The 21,042-nt window shown below is 46.9% G+C and overlaps 1 protein-coding gene across 1 annotated transcript in view; it reads left to right on the top strand.

Annotated features, from left to right (window-relative positions):
- Positions 1 to 961: 961 nt before the first annotated feature.
- The window catches only part of LOC308484065 (IgGFc-binding protein-like), a 34,295-nt gene continuing 14,214 nt past the window's right edge, over positions 962 to 21,042 (top strand). Inside the window, exons 1-11 of the mRNA XM_081018564.1 lie at positions 962 to 1,026; positions 3,386 to 3,436; positions 5,608 to 6,825; positions 7,738 to 8,417; positions 11,058 to 11,625; positions 13,084 to 13,661; positions 15,214 to 15,793; positions 16,364 to 16,563; positions 17,371 to 17,512; positions 17,740 to 18,068; positions 20,145 to 20,718. Coding sequence (XP_080874690.1) covers positions 3,388 to 3,436; positions 5,608 to 6,825; positions 7,738 to 8,417; positions 11,058 to 11,625; positions 13,084 to 13,661; positions 15,214 to 15,793; positions 16,364 to 16,563; positions 17,371 to 17,512; positions 17,740 to 18,068; positions 20,145 to 20,718 — 4,918 coding nt within the window. The 5' untranslated portion in view covers positions 962 to 1,026; positions 3,386 to 3,387. The remainder of the gene's footprint in view (positions 1,027 to 3,385; positions 3,437 to 5,607; positions 6,826 to 7,737; positions 8,418 to 11,057; positions 11,626 to 13,083; positions 13,662 to 15,213; positions 15,794 to 16,363; positions 16,564 to 17,370; positions 17,513 to 17,739; positions 18,069 to 20,144; positions 20,719 to 21,042) is intronic.

Below are 21,042 nucleotides of genomic sequence, written 5' to 3'. Positions count from 1 at the left end.
ACCAGACCCCAAGCTTCTGAGGCCAGTGGGACAACTCAGAGGGCCCCATCTGCTGACCTTAGCACCTGTGTGCTCCACCTGTAGGGAATGAGGTGGCCTTTTAGGTATTTGGGCCCTGAGTCTTCTAAAGCCCTAAACACGAATGTGAGCACCTTGAACTGGGTCTGGAAATGAACTGCCAACCAGCCCAGCTGTTTTAAAACAGGGCTTATGTGAGATGGGCCAATAATCTGATTGCTGCATTTTGCACCAATTGAAGTTTTTTTGAGTCATCTTCAAGGGCAGCCCCACGTAGAGTGCATTTCAATAAAATAAAATAAAATAAAAAGCCTAGAAGTTACTAGAGCAGGAAGTACGATGACCTAGTCATCTCTGTCCAAATAGTGTCACAACTCGTGAATCTGCCAGAGGTGAAAAAAGGCACCCTTAGCCACTGAGCTCACCTGAGCCTTCAGTGATGGTGTTGAATCCAGAATTTGGAACTGTGTAGGACACTGCAGAACATCTCTAGCTCCATAGCTAGTTACGTGAAACGGCCCTGGAGGTAGTAATGGAATCACTGAAGCACAGTTCCCACAACCCCCAAACCCTTGGGATGCACCCGTAGGATACAATGGTCAACAGTATCAAAAGTCGCTGAAAGATCAAGGTGAATGAGCAGTCCCCGCGATCTCTTTCCCAACATCCTGCCTTTTCAGACACAAATTAGAACTGGGTGTGTGCAGAAAGAAGAGAGAGATAAGAATTTGGGTGGAGGGCAGGATCAGCCAAAGTTCACAACTGAATTATATGTGCAACAATGGTTTCATATTCTCTATCCTACCATTATTTGACCTTTGTAGTGTCCCTACGGCTGCTTCTAAATTAGTGAAGAACTTCCTCTACAGTTTGGTGGAACTGGACTTACTTAAGACACCTCGTCCCTATAAAAAGGGAACAAACGGTGAAGAGATAGAGGGGTGGGTGGGCAGAACCCTCCTTTTCTCTCCTTTGCCGTGCCGCAACAGGTCTACTGAAGGGCTGAAGGTAAGATATTGCTTTGGGTTCTTTTTGTCAACCACCTCTCCTGAATGAAGCCAACCAAGGCCATACCTGAGCTAAGGGACTTTTTCTGGTCACCACCATTAACCATAATAATGGTGACCAGAAGGTAATTTTAAATTCATTTTTAAAATAGCAACAAAAACAGCAACAACACTGTAGAGTTCTTTCGCTGCAACAATATCGTGCTTGCTTCTTTGCTTCATTATTTTTAAAGACTTCTGCCACTCTACTTTCTGAGCAATTCAACGATGATACTAATTCAACATACCAAAACAATATTTCGAAACGCAATCCCAAAATTCAGAAATGCGGAACCTTCTCCGGCATGAGTGTCATATTCGCTCACAGGCAACTTTCCAGGAGCTGCATATCAGTGGTGGATGAGGCTCATATCCAAGGCTTATTATTCTGTATTTTATATTGGGTGTTTCTTTACATGTTGTACGTTGCTTTGAATCCTAACTTGGGAGAAAGGTGAGATACAGTGGTACCTTGGGTTACAGACGCTTCAGGTTACAGGCTCCGCTAACCCAGAAATAGTACCTCGGGTTAAGAACTTTGCTTCAGGATGAGAACAGAAATCGTGTGGCAGCAGTGGGAGGCCCCATTAGCTAAAGTGGTACCTCAGTTTAAGAACAGTTTCAGGTTAAGAACGGACCTCAGAACAAATTAAGTTCTTAACCCGAGGTACCACTGTATAAATATATAAAACATAATAATAATAATAATAATAATAATAATAATAATAATTGCTGCGTGAAGAGCCTCTCCTCTGCCATTAAACAGCTTTCCCAGGCCTGCCTGCCTCTCCTCATGTTGCAAGGGGTGTGGTCTCCTACTGGCAGCCACACAAACTGCTGCATGACGACACCTTACATTTTCATGTATATAGGAAGATAATATGCAGCTCCCTGGTGGGGCCCTAGCAAATGGGCTGTGGGCACAGCATCGGATATCAGTCAGGCTCTCTCGTCACCAATACTAGCCCATGCCTTGTTGTAACGTATAATGCTATGGACTACATCTCCCTTTTGTACCACTGCACATGTCATACTGCAACCCTCTTTGGTGCCAGCCCACACTGCAGAAAAAGCATTCTCTGCCTGTATGCTACTCCAGTGAAATCCAACAGTTTCCATGTTATCAGGCAGTTGTTGCAGGGCCATTTATTTTGGAGCTAACAAAGCATGCAAACTAGTTAATTGCTCAGTCCTGGGAAAACATTACTACATTTCACTAGCTTAATAAAACTCACTCTTCCTTTCCTCCACGACTGTCACAAGCACAGATTTCCATCTCCAGTTGCGTTTTTGGCAGTGTGCCACATCATGTAAACCTATGCATTCTGGAGGGTGGCCAGGCCCAGAGAGCCACAGATTTGAAACTAGAGACAAGAAGAAGAATTGAGCTTGGGAATACTGAGCAACCTTGCAGCGATTCACATCAGGGCTCTCCCTATCACGGCCCTACTGCTAACTGTTCCAATTTGACTGGGACACCCCAGAATTACAGAAGCCATCTTGACTTCTTATTGGATCCCGGGATGTCCCATTTGCCAATTATTACAATAAACTGTCATGAAATTCTACTCATATTGAGTAGGGGAGATTCCAACGTATAGTTAACAGGGTAAAAACTTAAAACACATTGCAGGATTCCTCCCAAAATAGACCAGAGGTGATTAATATTTCTTCCAGCAGAGCTTTACTGCTGCTGAAGGCAAATGAGTGTAATGGTCACAGATCCAATACATTCAGGATTGGCACCGTCCATAAGAAATCCAGTTGCAACAGACTTAACTTAAATTTACAATAACTTATAGTAAGACTAAAACCATAACATGAAGCATACTATGTATAGAACACCACATCAGAAGGAAAGAGAGATAGAAAGTGAAACGCAGGCTCCTTTTGGTCTTATTATTATAGCCAGCATGACCTTGACAGAAAGAGATAACAGAACCAGTTTAAGCCAGCTGCACTCAGCTTCTCTGAAGCAATAACCCAAACATCATGAAGCGTCTGCTTGTTTCTAGGCAGAATAGAAACTTACGTGTCAGCACCAGTTTCTTTCACACATAGAAGCTTCCAGAACCCTTTTGAATGAATTAGAATAGGAAAGATCTCTACACATCAGATCAATACTTTCTGTACCAAGAAATGCAGACTGACATAAACAAATACATATTTCTTTACTGCCAAGAGATTTGGGGAGCGGAGTTTACCAGTGTTAGGTAAAAAGAGATGTTTGAACCAGATGGTCAGAGCCAGGGTGGGTTGGTGGGGACTGAATTATACCCTGAATCATAATATCTGAACTACTTTATTTTGCTGTCTTGTAGCCATGGCAAGGAAACAGCTACTGCTTTGGACCTGGTTGGCACTTCTATGTGGTGAGTTTGGAATTAACCATGAACTTGCAGGTTGACCCATCTAGGCAGACACTCCTTCCAGTTTTGTACCTGGTCACAACTCTCTCCCAAAGAACAATTGAACTGCATACCCTAACGCCTCACAGAGTCCCAGCCTGGTACGCCTGGTACGAGTCCCAGCACTCTTAGAATATATAAATGACAGTTCCCAGGATTCTTTGGAGGAAGCCATAACTAACAGTAGTACAGTGGTACCTCAAGTTACAAAGGCCTTAGGTTACAAACGCTTCAGGTTACAAACTCTGCTAACCTGGAAGAGTTGCCTTGAGTTGAGAACTTTGCCCCAGGATGAGAATGGAAATTGTGTGCCGGCAGCGCAGCGGCAGCAAGAGGCCCCATTAGCAAAAGCACGTCTCTAGTTAAGAAGAGTTTCAGGTTAAGAACGGACCTCCGGAACGAATTAAGTTTGTAACAAGAGGTACCACTGTATAAGGGTACTACAGATGCATGTTGTGGGTGTGACCTCTTCGGGGCAATTAGAGATATTGGCAGAACAATAACTCGCTCAGAGCCTGGCAAATTCCCCTTGACAAAAGCATACAGTGCACAGCGATGGATATCTGGCACAGAGTCCGATATCCTGTTTGTTGTGGGGAAAAACCTGCCCTTCCCCTGCAGTGGTGGGAAGCCTATGGCCGATGATGCTCAGCTCCCAGACCCTGTGATCATCACCTGAGGCCCTTCTTCATGGGCCACCTCCTCCATGAGAGGTCCAGAGGGTGGGAACAGTAATAATGATCAGCCCCAGACAGCAAAGCCAATATTCAGGGATGATAGTGGTAGTCCATTAGAATCTGGAGTTCACCAGTTCTTCATCCCTGCAGCCAAGTATTTACAAAGTATAACTCTGCAGTGTGTCTTTCTTCAGGTCACTTAACACTCTGCTATGAACACCAAGCTTTAACAGATAAAAGAGGCAGCAATTATTCATCTGTTAAGGCTTGGTGTTTGTAGCAGAGTGCTGAACATTTCAGGGTTCAAGTCATCTTCCATACTTCCATCATCTTCCAGACTGATGTTTTAATGTATTTTTAATCATTTGTTGGAATCCACCCAGAGTGGCTGGGGAAACCCAGCCAGATGGGTGGTGTATAAATAATAAATTATAATTTATTATAAATAAATTCTTCTTCTTCTTCTTCTTCTTCTTCTTCTTCTTCTTCTTCTTCTTCTTCTTTCATTCCCATATGACATTTTTTTAAAACCCTCAGTTTTTCAATAAAGCAATTATCTCTTTGCCTCCCTTTCCTGGCCCTGATTATATCTTGAAATTTTGCCATCTTTATTAAATCCCAAAATTTAATCATCCAGGTTTCTAATTCAGATGCTTAGAAGTCACTTTGCTTGCAGTGGTTTGTGTAGAGAGCTGCATAAAATGCTCTGTTCGGAGCGGCCCAGAGTGGCTGGGGAAACCCAGCCAGATGGGCGGGGTATAAATAAATCATCATCATCATTCCCCCCCCCCCCATGTTTAGGTCATGCATGTGAGCTGCTATTAAAAGATTAATACCCATTTGTTTAGCTTCTTGAAATACCATGTCCTTGATATAACCAAGTAGCATTATTAAAGGTTTCCTTTAATTAATAATTTTGATTCCATTATCACAATTGTCCTGTCCTACAAGAATATAGTCAGAGGAGTACACAATATTTCAAATGCTACAACACCATGTGATTATGGCACTGTATTGAGCTGTATTGAACTTTGTGCAGCTGTACAGGTTTGGCAACCATCTAAAACCTCACAAATTAAAAGCACACAAGGTGGAGAGCTTAAAAGACCTTTCTGTGTTGGGTTTTCCCAGTGCAGAAAGAGCTTTTAAGTTTTCCACATTGTTTACCGGGCTCTGGGAGGCTCCTGGAAGATCTTGTAGGGCTATCCAAAATCTTGCGAGAACCTCTGAGAGCCCAATAAACAACTTGAAGAACTCAGAAACTATCTGCTTTACATGGGGGGCAAGGCTCAGTTGGTGCACTCTTCTGGAAAGGTAAGATTTCTCATGAGGATTCTGAGAAATCCTGTTCTTAGGATTGTTTTGACTATACAGAATTTCAGCTTTATGCACTATCTCCAGAACGTAATCCCTGCGCAAGCTGCAAGTTAATTGCACTTTGTTAATTATGCCTTTCAGGGTATTGTGGAGCAAGTTCCTGTGGGGAGGAATTTGTCACAGCCTTCCTTCAGAACCTCTTGGAAAGTCAACCCAATCCTAAGTTTGAGTTGCTTATCACTGGATATCATCCTGCAACAACCGTCACGGTCACAGCAAACAAGTCTACATTCAATAAAAAGGTTTCTGTCAATAAGCAGACAGTGTCAGTTGAGGTCCCAACCTCTTTGGAGATGAAGGGGACTGAAATCTTTGATGCAGCTGTGTGGATTCAAGCCGACAAAGAGATCTCAGTTGTTTCCCACAATTACAGGATCTCCACAAGTGCTACCACAGTTGTGTACCCAGTTCAGCAGCTGGGCACATCATATTATGTGGTAACCCCAGTGGGGAATGATGCAAACACTTTCAAGGAATTTGCAGTTGTAGCCTATGAATTCCCCACTCAAGTCACTATTCACCTGAAAGGGGCTGTGACATTCCAAGGGAAGGTTTATGCTGCAGGGAGCAGGCTTGTTGTGGACCTGAAAGCTTTCCAAGCAATCCAGCTGCAAAGCTCAGCTGATTTGTCTGGCACCAAGGTTGAATCAGTTGCGCCCGTGGCTGTTTTGAGTGGGCACAGCTGTGCCAAGCAGTTCTCATCTTGCGACCATGTTGCTGAGCAGCTCTTGCCTGTTTCCAGCTGGGGCACCACCTTCATAGTTCCCCCAGTGCCCTTCCAAACTCAGACTGACATTGTGTATGTCATCGCTTCCCAAGATAACACTTTGATCCAATACCAGTCTGGGGCCACTCCAAGCTCCCGCCGCGCGGTGGCTGGGGAAGTCATCCAGTTTCAAATGCAGCCATCTCAGTCCTATTTCTTCTCTGCCAATGCAGGAATCCAGGTCCTTTTCTTCTTTGCTGGTAACAGCAAGAACTACGACCCTTTCCTCATCAATGTTCCTGCTTTAAAAAGCTATTGCACATCATATCACATTGATGGGATTAAGGCGTTTGATAATTTTGCTGTCATCGTAGCAAAAACCTTAGATTCAAATGGGATCACACTAGAGAAGAGAGCCATTGCAAATGCCAAGTGGACATGCATCCCTGGAACAGAGTATTCTTTCAGTCAACTTAGCTTGGGCAAAGAAGCCAGTGCCCTCTCTGTAGAGCATCCCAGCGCTCCTTTTGGCCTCTTCATCCTTGGAGGTGCATCTGCCGATGGCTATGGCTCTGTGGCCCTTTGCTCTTGTGGTAAGTATCCTAAGTTGCACATATAATTTGTGCTATGAATGAGTAGTTTGATTATCTTCTCTGTACTTGAGAACAGAATGTGCTCTTTTTTTTCCCCATAGAGAAAGGAACATGACTATAGGCAAATTTACTGTATAAATCAGGAATAGTGACCCGGTGGCTCTCTGGATGCTGTTCAACTCCCATAATCTCCAGTCAACATGACCCATAGTGAGGGATGATGGGAATTGTAGTCCAGCAACATCTCGCAAGGCACAGGTTCCTCATTGCTGATATAGGTGGTTGTAGGAGTAGTAGCAGCAGGAAAAGTTGCTCTTATTGATCTTTATGGCTATTTCCATGTTGCAGCAGAAGAGGAATTGAGTTACATGGGCAAGGAAGGCAAAGGGAGGGTATATTAGCACATCTGCATAGAAGACTTCCTCCAAGCAGCTCAGGAAGATGCATATGAGGCTATGTTTGGGAGGTAAAAGGTAAAGGTAAAGGGACCCCTGACCATTAGGTCCAGTCATGGCCGACTCAGGGGTTGCGGCACTCATCTCGCTTTAATGGCCGAGGGACCCGGTGTACAGCTTCCGGGTCATATGGCCAGCATGACTAAGCCACTTCTGGCAAACCAGAGCAGTGCATGGAAACGCCGTTTACCTTCCCACCAGAGCGGTACCTATTTATCTACTTGCACTTTGACGTGCTTTCTAACTGCTAGGTTGGCAGGAGCAGGGACCGAGCAATGGGAGCTCACCCCGTCATGGGGATTCAAACCACCAACCTTCCGATCGGCAAGCCCTAGGCTCTGTGGTTTAACCCACAGCGCCACCCACGTTAGGCTAAAAGAATTCAGAGCACTGACGAGGACTATCTTTTAATAGTTTGATCTTGCACCATTAACTGGGATCTTCTCTCTTTTGACAGCAAAATCCTGTCCTGAGAACAGCCATTATGAAGCCTGTGGGTCTCCATGCCCGGCCACCTGCAGCGACACAGTTGGGCCCAAAGACTGTTCCTCGTTGCCTTGTGTGGGGGGCTGCCAATGCAATAAGGGCTTTGTGCTGGATGAAGGGGAATGCATTCCCACTACGGTCTGTGGGTGTGTGTTCGAGGGGGACGCCTTCTCCCCTGGTGAGCAGTTCTGGGCAGACAAGACATGCACAAAGCGCTGCATCTGTGATGCAAAAACCAGAGATGTGAGGTGTTGGGCAACAAGCTGCAGAAGCTGGGAGCGGTGTGAGGTGCAGAATGGAGTCCAGGACTGCTACCCTTTCAGACAGCCTCCCCCCAGCAATCCTGCCCCCACAACCCCCACAACCCCCAGTTCCCCTACCACCACCATTTCCCCTACCAGGAATGCCACCTGCTCTGCTTTCGGTGGCCCCCACTACCTTAGCTTTGATGGCCAGAAGTTTGACTTTATAGGCACCTGCGTGTATCAGTTTGCTGCACTGTGTGAGAAGCGGAGGGGCCTGGTTGACTTCCAGGTGCTCGTCCAAAATGACCATCGAGGCAGCCAGTCTGTGTCCTTTACCCGGCTTGTAGAAGTGAAGGTTGATGGGGCATCCATTGTGATCAGCAGAGACAACCCTGCAAAAGTCGTGGTGAGTTTTGATGAATAATTTGTTTAAATGTTAGGGTTCGTTATTGTATCCACAGGATGTGTGCCACTTTAAAAGCCAGGGTCCTGATCTAGTTTTTACAGCTGTGTAGCAGTGTAGCAGGTGCTGATAAGTCACTGTAATTAGCTGTGTCAGCAATTGTGGATGATGTATAATGTGCCGTATGTAGCTTAATCTGGACTGGGTGTCCATCAATATGCAGATGATACCCAGCTCTACCCCTCTTTCAAATCAGAACCAGTGAAGGCGGTGAAGGTCCTGTGTGAGTGCCTGGAGGCGGTTGGAGGATGGATGGCGGCTAATGGATTGAAGTTGAATCCTGACAAGACAGAAGTACTGTTTTTGGGGGGCAGGGGGCGGGCTGGTGTGGAGGACTCCCTGGTCCTGAATAGGGTAACTGTGCCCCTGAAGGACCAGGTGCGCAGCCTGGGAGTCATTTTGGACTCACAGCTGTCCATGGAGGCGCAGGTCAATTCTGTATCCAGGGCAGCTGTCTACCAACTCCACCTGGTACGCAGGCTGAGACTGTCTCGCCAGAGTAGTGCATGCTCTGGTTATCTCCCGCTTGGACTACTGCAATGCGCTCTGTGTGGGGCTACCTTTGAAGGTGACTCGGAAACTACAACTAATCCAGAATGCGGCAGCTAGACTGGTGACTGGGGGCGGCCGCCGAGACCACATAACACCGGTCTTGAAAGACCTACATTGGCTCCCAGTACGTTTCCGAGCACAATTCAAAGTGCTGGTGTTGACCTTTAAAGTCCTAAACGGCCTCGGCCCAGTATACCTGAAGGAGCGTCTCCACCCCCATCGTTCTGCCCGGACGCTGAGGTCCAGCGCCGAGGACCTTCTGGCGGTTCCCTCATTGCGAGAAGCAAGGCTACAGGGAACCAGGCAGAGGGCCTTCTCGGTAGTGGCGCCCGCCCTGTGGAACGCCCTCCCATCAGATGTCAAAGCGATAAATAACTACCTGACATTTAGAAGACATCTTAAGGCAGCCCTGTTCAGGGAAGTTTTTAATCTGTGATATTTTACTGTATTTTTGGTTTCTATGGAAGCCGCCCAGAGTGGCTGGGGAAACCCAGCCAGATGGGCGGGGTACAAATAATAAATTATTATTATTATTAATAATCTGCCCTGGTGGATGGATGGGTGATCATTATGGACACTATGTAAGATGTATGTTAGAGGAGTTTTCTTACTAAACCATGCAAAGATATTTTTACGTCTCTTCAGTGTTTCCATTTGTGTGGTCTACTCCGCACACACTCTGTGGCATGTTTCAAATGCCCAATCATTGAGGTGGGGAACCAAATGCAGCCCTCCATGTCATCCTGGCCCTCAGGACTCTCCCAACAGTGCACCCCCTGCCCTGCCATACTTCTCCCCAGGGTATAGCCTTCCCCGACCTTGCTCTGTAACCTCCTTGAGTGCTTTTCCTGATTTGAATGTGTCCGTTGAGTCCTAATAATGTTTTTATGGAAGAAAGATAAAGAGGGATATATGAGCATGTGTGAAACTAGCCTACTGTACAAAGGTAAACGTAGCATTCATTGCTCTGCCCACTTTTGCTTTTGGCCCCTCCCACCTGTGGCATGTGGTTCCCCAGGAAGTTGCCCAGAAGGGAATGTGGCTCCTCATGCGGAACATCACAGTTGGAAACTACTGAGAACAGTGGAGGGGATTATTATGATAATTAAGGTAAAGTCGTACCTTGCTGAACGCCTTGGAGCTCAGACATTTTGGTTCCCAAACACCGTGAACCCGGTTTGCGAATGTTCTTTTGGAAGCCGAACATACAATGGGGCTTCTGTGGCTTCTGATTGGCTGCAGGAGCTTCCTACAGCCAATCAAAAGCCACGATTTGGTTTTTGAACGTTTTGAAAGTCGAACGGATTTCCGGAACAAATTCTATTTGACTTCCAAGCTATGTCTGTTCTTGGCATGGTTCCTTTCCTCTCCATGGCTAGGGCCCAGAAGAAAGATGGAGTGGGCTGTGTCCATTTTTCATTGCTTTTGCAAAGAGACCATTTTGTGATTATATGAAATCTATTTTCCAGCAGTATTTTTTTTATTGAAGTATTACGTTGGACAAAAAAATCCTACATTGCAGGGGCATAGGACTATAAGAGTTGAATTTCCTACCCCAAATGATAAGTTTTGCTGTTGACCTCTGTACTCTGGAGCAGCCTTGGTTAGCCTTATGCATTCCAGATAGCATTGATCTCCCAAGGATCAGAATGCATAAGGCTAAGCAAAGCTGCCACAGATACATCAAGTATCACAGAATCATAGAGTTGGAAGGGACTCCATGGATCATCTAGCTCAGCAGTTCTCAACCTGTGGGTCCCCAGATGTTGTTGGACTACAACTCCCATCATCCCTGACCACTGGTCATGCTGGCTAGGAATGATGGGAGTTGCAGTCCAACAACATCTGGGGACCCACAGGTTGAGAAACAATGATCTAGCCCAACTCCCTGCAGTGCAGGAATACGCACCCATATGGGGATCAAACCTGTGACCTTGGCATTATCAGTACCACGCTCTAACCAACTGAGCTAACTGGCAAGGCTATTACAAAGGCACTTCTGAAATGTTCCCCTTTTAAAATGGGCTCTAGGTGAATGGATTGCTGACCAACTTGCCCTTCAGCATCGGCAACGGCAGAATCTCCATATACAAGAGAGGGCAAGAGGCAGTGGTCCAGACAGACTTCAGGATGACCATCACCTTTGACTGGCAAAGCCGCGCCACTGTGACTGTGCCCAGCAGCTACGATGGCGCCCTGTGTGGTCTCTGTGGGAACTTCAATGGCAACAAGCAGGATGATCTGACCATGAAAGATGGCACAGTGGCTCCAAGCCCATCGGCCTTTGGTCAGAGCTGGAAAGTGCGGGAGGTGCCAGGCTGCAGTGAGGGGGGCAAGGGAGAGTGCCCTGCACGGCTGACCATCGAGAAGCGTCAACGGAGCCTCAACAAAGAGTGTGGGCTCATCCTAGCCAAGGGCGGCCCCTTCAGAGAATGTCACAGCAAAGTGGATCCAGAAGGATACTTCCAAGATTGTGTGTACAATTATTGCTTCTTTGATGGCCAACAAGCTGTGATCTGCCAGGTCATTGCCAGCTATGCTTCAGCGTGCCAGGCAGCTGGGGTGAACCTCTATCCTTGGAGATCGGACACCTTCTGCAGTAAGTGCCCAGAGCTGTTTTCTGAGATTCCTCAGATCTTCATAGAACATGGTAATTTATCTGAAATGGCACACAAAGTTACCAACACTGCTTTTGCTTCTGAAATATATATACAGTGGTACGTCAGGTTACATACGCTTCAGGTTACATATGCTTCAGGTTACACACTCCGCTAACCCAGAAATAGTGCTTCAGGTTAAGAACTTTGCTTCAGGATGAGAACAGAAATTGGCCTCCGGTGGCGCGGCGGCAGCGGGAGGCCCCATTAGTTAAAGTGGTGCATCAGGTTAAGAGCAGTTCAGGTTAAGAACGGACCTCCGGAACGAATTGAGTACTTAACCCGAGGTACCACTGTACTAACTTTGTTTCTGTGCCATTTTGGGTAAAACCTTATGTCCAAAAATCTCCCTGCTGATGATCTGCCTTGAAGCAGATGGTTGGATGTAGCAATGACCCCAGTAGTGGCTAGTGGCATGGCCTGGACAGGGCAGCCTTGCTTATGCAACATTGGCAAGCCAAGCAAGCAATGCTGCCTTGCCTGTGCCCCAGGGGCTCCTGATTGCCCCACCTGACACCCTGGCCAAACATTCACTTCTTCAGTGATCAGCTGCAAAGGAGCAGGGGACTTTTGTAAATCAGTAGAGGCACCCACTATGAAAAATAGCACATACTACCATTGAAAAGGGGGGAAATGTAAATGTGTTTTGTGGGGCATGGACCCAGATGGGAGTAATAGGTCAAAGACCAGTTCACAGCCTGGAATCTGCCTTCAAACTGTCCATACAATGCTGGGGAACATAGGAGCCAACTCCTAGGGGCCATAGGCTCCAACTCTATGGGGTTGAGGACATCTCCTTCCTGCACAAAATATGTGGGGACAGGGCTGAGCCACGCCCCAGCCCATCTTGAGGGGTCAGGCCTTCCTGGGCCTCCGCACAGTGGTGGCAGGCCTAATCAGGCCTCACAGCCTCTTCCCAGTGCCTGTGACATCACACATGTGTCACACTTTAGACGTCATGAGCGCATGATGACCCCCTCCCCATGTCAGGTGGAACACAGCGCCTCTTCTAGGTCCAAAGTCCCTCCATGATCCCCAATAACATATTTGAAGAGGAACGCCCCCCCCCAAGTAATTGCCATTCAAATGGTGTGCGTGCACCACAACCTGATATCAGTTATGTGGGGTTGGGCTTACCTGTCCTCCCCTGATATTTTATTGAAGTTGGCGCCCCTGCAGGGGAATGACAAGTAGGACACTGCTATTGTGCTTCTGTCCTACTAGTGCATTATCATCTGATTGGCCACTTTGAGAATAGAACGGAACGCTGGAAGCCTTTTTGAGATATAGCAGGGCTCTCCTTATGTCCCTCCGCCCATAACCTCTTTTAGCAGATCAACTTTGCTTTTTCAGCCATGTTCTTCCTGCCAGTGTTTTACCACCTTGCTTCGTTTTGGCAGGTCTTTCTTGTGCTCCAAATAGCCACTACGAGCTCTGCGCTAGCGGCTGCGCCAAGACCTGTGTTGCAGCCCCATGTCCCACTAAGTGCCAGGAAGACTGCGTGTGCAACAAGGGCTTCGTGCTGAGTGGTGATCGATGCATCCCAGAATTCCAGTGCGGTTGTCTCCACCAAGGCCAATACTACCAGGCAGGAGATACGTTTTACCCCTCTTGTCAGGAGCGTTGCACATGCCAAACTGGGGGGAGTGTGAGCTGTGTTGCATTCTCCTGTGGCCCCAATCAGGAATGCCGGTTGTCAGATGGCGTTCGGAAATGCCACCCTGTTGGCAGCACCACCTGTTCTGCTTCAGGTGACCCTCACTATCTCTCCTTCGATGGACTGGCCTTTGACTTCCAAGGCACCTGCACCTATACCTTGGCTAGGGCCAGCGGAAACAGCCGAGGTTTGAATCCCTTTATTGTCAATGTGGAAAATGAGGCCTGGGCGGATGGAAAGGCGTCTGTCACCAAGATGGTCTCAGTCAGGGTCTATGGCGTGACACTCACATTACTACAGAACAAGGACGGTCAAGTGCAGGTGAGTCCATGCTAAAAGGGGAGGACAATCTTTAAATCTTTACTTATCCCCACCCCCTTTTCCATTAAGGCATTGTCTTTGTTCATTCATTCAATTAGTCATGAAAACATCTGCCAATTTCTGTTTCTCTCAGTTTCTAATTTTTCCAGTCCTAAGTTCAGCTGTCTGCGTTATTGCGAAGTTCTCTTAACATGCAAAGTTTTGTATGCAGATTTGTTTAATATACATTTTGTCGCAATCAATTTTCCCTACCACGATGCATTTCATATGTTGTTTTCACTAATAAGAAGCTTTAAAAGTATGCATTAAAGGACACCTGTACGTATTTTTGTACATATTTGGTTTGAGAACTGCATTGCAAAATTCAGAAATGTGTTTTGTTTTGTTTATGGTTTCTGGAAGCACAAATTACGTAGATTTCCATAAAAATGAAAACCAAACCCAATTTATCTCCTGCCTCAGTATTCCCAATTGAGTATCATAGGAAAAAACAGTGTGAGCCCCTCCCTTCCACCATGCGAATAGCATTCTGTTTGCATGATTCTTACCCTCCTTTCTTGAAGAGGAATGAATAATGAAATCTGGGCTTCTGTGTGATTGTACGCTTATGCAGAAGATCAGATTGGCACTGGGAGCTATCCATGTATGAGAGGGGAAAGTCTTGCGATTCTGTCTCTGGTAAATTTATGAATGGGCAGAGCACTTAAAGCAGAGATGGGGAACCTGTGTCCCTCCAGATGGGACCAACTCCTGTTATCCCTGACAATTGATTCTGCAGGCTAAGGCTGAGAGGAGTTGGAGTCCAATACCCAGGGCAAGCTCACCCATGAGGGAAGGCCTCAGGTGGCAGGATCCATAGGGGCAGCACATCTGGCCTTCAAAAATGCATTGCCTGCTGCTGCTGTCCCAGAAGCAACAACAGCTGCTGCACACTCCTTGAAGGCCAGATCTGATGCATCCTCAGAAACCCCCACCCCATGGTCCTCTACAGTGGCCTCTTGGTGAGTAGGAGGCACTGCTCGTCTTCTAAGAAGGAAATGGTGGGGCTGCCCTGGGCTTTGCACCTGACTGGCGTGATTCAGAGCAGAACCCTCCCACTTCCATTGTGTCCTTTGATAACCACTTCAACCATCAGGTAAGGTTCCTTTGATTCTCTCCTGCCCTAGTTCTCAATGTAGATCTTCAATCTCTCCTTGTTATCAGAAATATTTATTGCCCCCTGATTTGTCAGTAAGCTCATACACACAAAGTCTCTTCCTCTCATGTCTATAACACGCAGAAAGGGACTAATACAGGCACAGGCAAACTTGGCCCTCCAGATGTTTTGGGACTACAACTCCCATCATCCCTGACCATTGGTCCTGTTAGCTAGGGATGATGGGAGTTGTAGTCCCAAAACATCTGGAGGGCCAAGTTTGCCTATGCCTGGGCTAATATATCAGAGTAGTGGGATAAAATAGGGTCCCTGCATATGCTTCATGAACATTCTTCCAACATTTCTGCAAGAAGCCAGCCCTACTCAACCGGGGGATGTTCTGTTTCTTTCTCCCAGGTGAATGGCCTGTTCTACAATCTCCCCATAACCGTTTCTGCTGACCGGATCAGAGTCTATCAGCATGGCACCGAAGTCCTGATAGAAACTGACTTTGGTCTCATTGTGAACTATGACCTGGTTTATGACATAAAAGTCACAGTCCCAAGCACCTACCAGAACCAAGTGGAAGGCCTGTGTGGGAACTACAACGGGAAGAAGGAGGATGACTTCCTGCTCCCCAATGGCAAGACAGCCTCTGATGTAGCTGTGTTTGGCGCTGCTTGGAAAGTTCGGGTCCGTGGGGCAGTTGAATCTTGCTCAGATGGATGCTCTGGAAGCGACTGCCCAGTCTGCGAGGAAAAGAAAAGGGAGGTCTTCAAACAGCGCCACTACTGTGGGATCCTCACTGCATCTGATGGCCCCTTCAGTGCTTGCCACGGAAAGGTCGATCCCAGGCTATACTTCAGCAACTGCGTCTACGATCTGTGCCTGGGTGGTGGGGACAGCAAGGTGTTGTGCGACAGCGTCCAGAGCTATGTGTCTGCCTGCCAAGTGGCCAAGGTCTCTGTCAAGCCCTGGAGGAGCCCTTCCTTCTGCCGTAAGTACTGGGGACTGAGCAGTGCTGTGCTTTTAACTGGAGAGGTGAAAGGAGAGCAGGCTCTGATCTGACTCCCTACGGCGTTGGACGCAGTCCAAGGTGTGTGTGGTCAAATGCACCCAATACATTTGCTACTTTGATAGTCATGACCTCCCCCAAGAAACCCTGGCAACCGTCCTTTGCTAAGAGTGCTGAGAATGGCTAGGAATGAGTTCCTGCCAGAGCCAGCAGTGTAAGGCAGTGATGGGGAGAACCTTTCAGCTCAAGTGCCTTTCTTTTGTAGGAAACCTTGTAGCATTTTGTGTTTTATATTGTGATTTTATCTTTTGGCACACCCTGCAGGTACAGGGCAGTGCACAAAATTAATTAATTAATTAATATAAGAATTTTTTATAATTAATAATAATTCTAGCCAGGCAGAAACATTCACGCAGTCTGCACAGCAGGGTTGTGTTTTCTGTAGTTTACTAGTCACACTCTCTGACTTCATTCTCCAGCTTCCCAGTCACCTTAAGTATTGCTGGGTATCTTTTTGCCTAAGATGAGTGTTTTTCTTCTATTCCAATTTAGCTCTGCGCTGCCCCGCCAACAGTCACTATGAGATTTGTGCCCAGCTCTGCGCCACCTCCTGTGCCAAGATCACAGACTCTACGAAATGTCCGGAGACCTGTGCTGAGGGCTGCCAGTGTAATTATGGCTTTTTCTTTAACGGTGTTGGCTGTGTCTCCGCAAAAGACTGTGGGTGCTTAAAGAATGGACGCTACTACAAGGTAGGTGGCTTTCCGAACCTTATCTACCTCCCTTCCTTTTCAAATCAAATCCTCCAGCAGGATAGTTTAGGAGAGCCAGGACATGTCATGTAGCCTACATAGCTCCAAAGAGGTGAATGGCCAGGAGGGCTTAGGAAGAAAGCAGCCAAATGTTAGGCCTGAGGAATTCTCTCCCTCCAATCCCGATGGTTTCAAGGAGGAAACAAGGAAACTTTTACTTATGATTTATTCAGTCACTGCGGTAACAGACAAAGCATTTCAATCTTTCCTCCATGATTGAATTGCTCACTCTGGCTCCTCCTCCTTCCCCCTTCCTCAACAGCATTGGTCCCTACGGAAGCCTCCTGTTGCCAAAGGTCTCTGCGTACATTGCTCTTGTACCCTTAACGACCGTCGCATTTTAGGGGACGGAGGGTCCTCTATGCTGTCTATTGAAGTGTTCGCTGGCTGCTCTATCTCCCCCCTTACTTCTCCTTACTCCATACAGCTTGGCTGCTCACCAGTCTGTGCTTTGTTATCTCCCTCATAGCTTGGCTGTAATTCAATACTGTCTCTCTCTCCCCTGTCAGCTACAGGAGATGGGGGAGGCGATTTCCACCACTCCTCCGTCTCTTCATTCCAGTCCCTGACACCAGAGGACACCTGGTTGGCCCCTGGGGACACACAGGGCAGTTCTTCCCATTCTGTGGATGGTCTTTGTACAGCCCTAGTGGATACTATTAGCAATACACACCTACATCTGTAGATTTGATTCTACCCATATTCTATCACTACTACATTTTATTTTTTTTCCAAATTTCCCATCAGCCCAACGAAAAGGTTCTGCAAAATGTATGCCAGGAGAGCTGCCGTTGCATCCCAGGCCAGGGGGTTATCTGCGAAGCACATAGCTGTGCAGCAAACGAGAACTGTGAAACCATAGATGGCATCTTGAGATGTGTAAATAAGGGTAAGGAAAGATTCGTTCAAGAGAGTGATGGGCAACCTGTGGCCCTCCAGATGTTGTTGAACTACAATTTACATCAGCCCTGAACGTTGTTCATGGCACAGATATACTGGCAAGAAGATGTCCTGTTGTCTTTCGCCATGCCTAAAACTTAGCTCCACCTCTCCACTGATAGTTGCCATCCCTAAATAGTATGTAGCACTTTCTCATATTTCCTCCTTCCTTTTCAGATCCATGTAAATCCCTGAAGTGCCGAGAAAAGGAAACATGCAGGATTGAGAACGGCCAAGCCAAATGTATCCCAGACTTCTCAGGAAGCTGCTGGGGCTGGGGGGACCCACACTATCACACCTTTGACACCTTGAAGTTTGATTTCATGGGCACCTGCTCTTACACTATTGCCAAGTACTGTGGAAATGATGCTACGCTGGTGCCTTTCACTATCGATGAGAAGAATGACAACAGGGGCAACCAGGCTGTGTCCTACGTGCGTCTGACCAACATCTATGTCTATGGGTACAAGATCTCCATCCACAAACTGGAAACTGGAAAAATCCGGGTATGTTAAATAGTCAGGGGGGAATGACCCCACTGAGTGTAATGGAATTCATTCCGATATACAGCACTTTGAAAGCCCAATATTGGGCTAAAAGGTAAAGGTAAAGGGACCCCTGAACATTAGGTCCAGTTGTGGACGACTCTGGGGTTGCGGCACTCATCCTGCTTTATTGGCCGAGGGAGCCAGCATACAGCTTCCGGGTCATGTGGCCAGCATGACTAAGCCGCTTCTGGTGAACCAGAGCAGCACACTGAAATGTCATTTACCTTCCTGCCAGAGCAGTACCTATTTATCTACTTGCACTTTGACGTGCTTTCGAACTGCTAGGTTGGCAGAAGCAGGGACCAAGCAATGGGAGCTCACCCCGTCGCAGGGATTCGAACCGCCGACCTTCTGATCGGCAAGCCCTAGGCTCTGTAGTTTAACCTACAGCGCCACCCTTTCCCTTAATATTGGGCTAATGTAGAACAAAAACAATAAGGAGGGGGAATAGAGGCCAATGATTGCAGGCCAGTGTCAAGAATTCAGATATCTATACAATTCAGAAAAATGTGGTAATCGCCAACACACAACTTTGCATTACACTGAATAATGATGCTATAAATTCTGCAAAGTGAAAACTGAATGGTGCACAAATACACACAAAACTTGAATCCTTGTCTTGAGCTCATGGGTTCAAGTTGGATTATGAGCAACTGTGGGTACTTTTGGAGTTGGCTTGGTTATGGACCCCCTTATGTGAATGCACTGCCAAACCAGAAGTGTTCACTTGACTTGTCTGGCTTGCCAAGTAATGTTCCCAAGGACCATTGAACAGTTTAAGCTACCAAAAATAGATAATTGGTCATGCGAAGCAGAACAATGGATAGTGGTAGTTAGCAAGGGTCTCAGTTCCTTGTGAGTCACCTGCAATCAATAGGTTAGGTCAGGGATAGGCAACCTGTGTCCCTCCAAGTATTGCTGGACTACAACTCCCATCCTCCTTGACTATTGGCCATGCTGTTTGGGGCTGATGGGAGCTGTAGTCCAAGAACATCTGGGTGGCCTACAGGTTCCTCATGCTTGCAGATTTCCCAGCCTGTGTTTAAACAAGGCCTTGTTGTGCGTAATGTTGTTTGATCATGTAAATAAGTCATGGTCTCTTGGGATGAAATGAGCCATCGCTAACAGAGACGTCAATGAACTAGAAGGTGGCTGTGACTCAGCTCAGCAAACATGAATCAGGATGATGTCAACCACCAGCAAGTACAAATGTAGCCCAATACAAAGGCACAACGCCAAGCCAATTAAATAAGAAAAACATCAAGGCTGGATTTGGCAGAGTTCCCTGATTTACGTTATGAAGGGTAATTCCTTCCATACAGGGAACTATTCTCTTTCTCTCTTTATCTGTTGTCTGTGTCTCTCTGTCTATCTATCTATCTGTCTGTCTGTCTCTCTTTTAGGAATACAACCTACAAACAGCCAACTTTGATGTCAAATATCCCACTCCAACCTTTTACAGATATAGTCTAGAAGAGTGTCATCTTAGAAGATGACATCTCAGAAGAAGAAGAACCCCAAAGGGGTTGTCAAAACTCTTCTGAAAATAGGCTGTTCTGTTAAATACTAAATCCAGTATTGGTCAGTGGGATGGGGCAGCATCACTGACCTAACCTCCTGTCACTGGTGTCACTGTGGCTTCATGGGAGGGCTGAGACCACAGCAAGCTCAGCGCAATGAAAATGCACCAGCAGGCGCACTGGATTGGCACCATTGGTGTGTTTGCCTTTCTGCAGCCTCACTAACCCCTTGACCCTCCCCTTCCTGATAAGCCGCAGTGATGCTGGCAATGGGAGGTCAGGTAAGCGCTGCTACTGCATATACAGCTACTGGTCCCAATGACAACTTTAACATCAAACAACACAATTCTAACCAAATCTATTCAGATATGAGTCATATTGAATTCAATGGGGCTTAGTCCCAGGTATGTGCAGTTGGAACTGCAACCTAAAGCTTTGTGGGATTGTATGGCACGGTGTCTAAAAAGCCTCCAATAATTCCTGTGTGTGTTCTGTCTTGCCATTCTGCCTTTAGTTAAATGACATCATTACCAGCCTGCCACTGACCCTTGAAGATGGTAAGATCAAGCTGTACCAGAGTGGTTCCTATGCTATCCTGCAAACAGATTTCGGCCTCCAAGTATCATATGACTATAACTGGTATCTGCTTATCACAATCCCCAGTAGTTACTATGGGGCCATTTGCGGACTGTGTGGAAACTTCAATCAAAACCCTGCAGATGACATGGCCTACCCCAATGGCACAAAGGCTTCCTCCATCGAAAGCTGGGCCAGCAGCTGGAAAGTCAAAGACGGGGACCCCTTTTGTTGGGATCACTGCCAAGGGAATTGCCCAACATGTGATGAGAGCAAGAGGGAGCGGTATGGAAAGGAAGATTACTGTGGGCTGATCAGCCAAACCTCAGGGGGGCCCTTCAGAGAATGCCATGCCAAAGTGAATCCAGATGACTTCTTTGATAGTTGTATTTATGATGTGTGTCTCAACGGAGGGACCAAGAAAATGCTTTGCCAGGCCTTGGAGGCCTATGCTAAAACCTGTAGGAAAGAGGGTGCCACCATATATGATTGGAGGACAACCTCTGGCTGTGGTGAGTGCTCTTCCTCTATACAGAAACACAATAGCTTAGTCATCTCAGTAAGGCCTATAGATTATTGCAGCCTGTGGATATGGACATGCTGTTTGAAGAAGCACAGCCGACCACCTGCCTCCTTCGCGCTTGCCCATCTTGGCTTCTTCAAACAAGCCGTAAGGGATTGACCAGGTGGGTCCAAGGAGTGATTAATGCTACACTGGAGAAGGGCGAGGTACCAGAAGTTCTACAATGTCTATCAGCCAGTAGCAAATATCTCTTTTCTGGGCAAGGTGCTTGGGGAGGTGGCGGCGGTCTAGCTTCATGCATGTTGGAGGAAGC

Source organism: Podarcis pityusensis, assembly GCF_964106645.2.
Source record: "Podarcis pityusensis genome assembly, chromosome: 8".
NCBI classification, from domain to species: domain Eukaryota; kingdom Metazoa; phylum Chordata; class Lepidosauria; order Squamata; family Lacertidae; genus Podarcis; species Podarcis pityusensis.
Note: the sequence above shows the minus strand (reverse complement) of the source record. Positions and strands in the feature narration are given on the sequence as shown.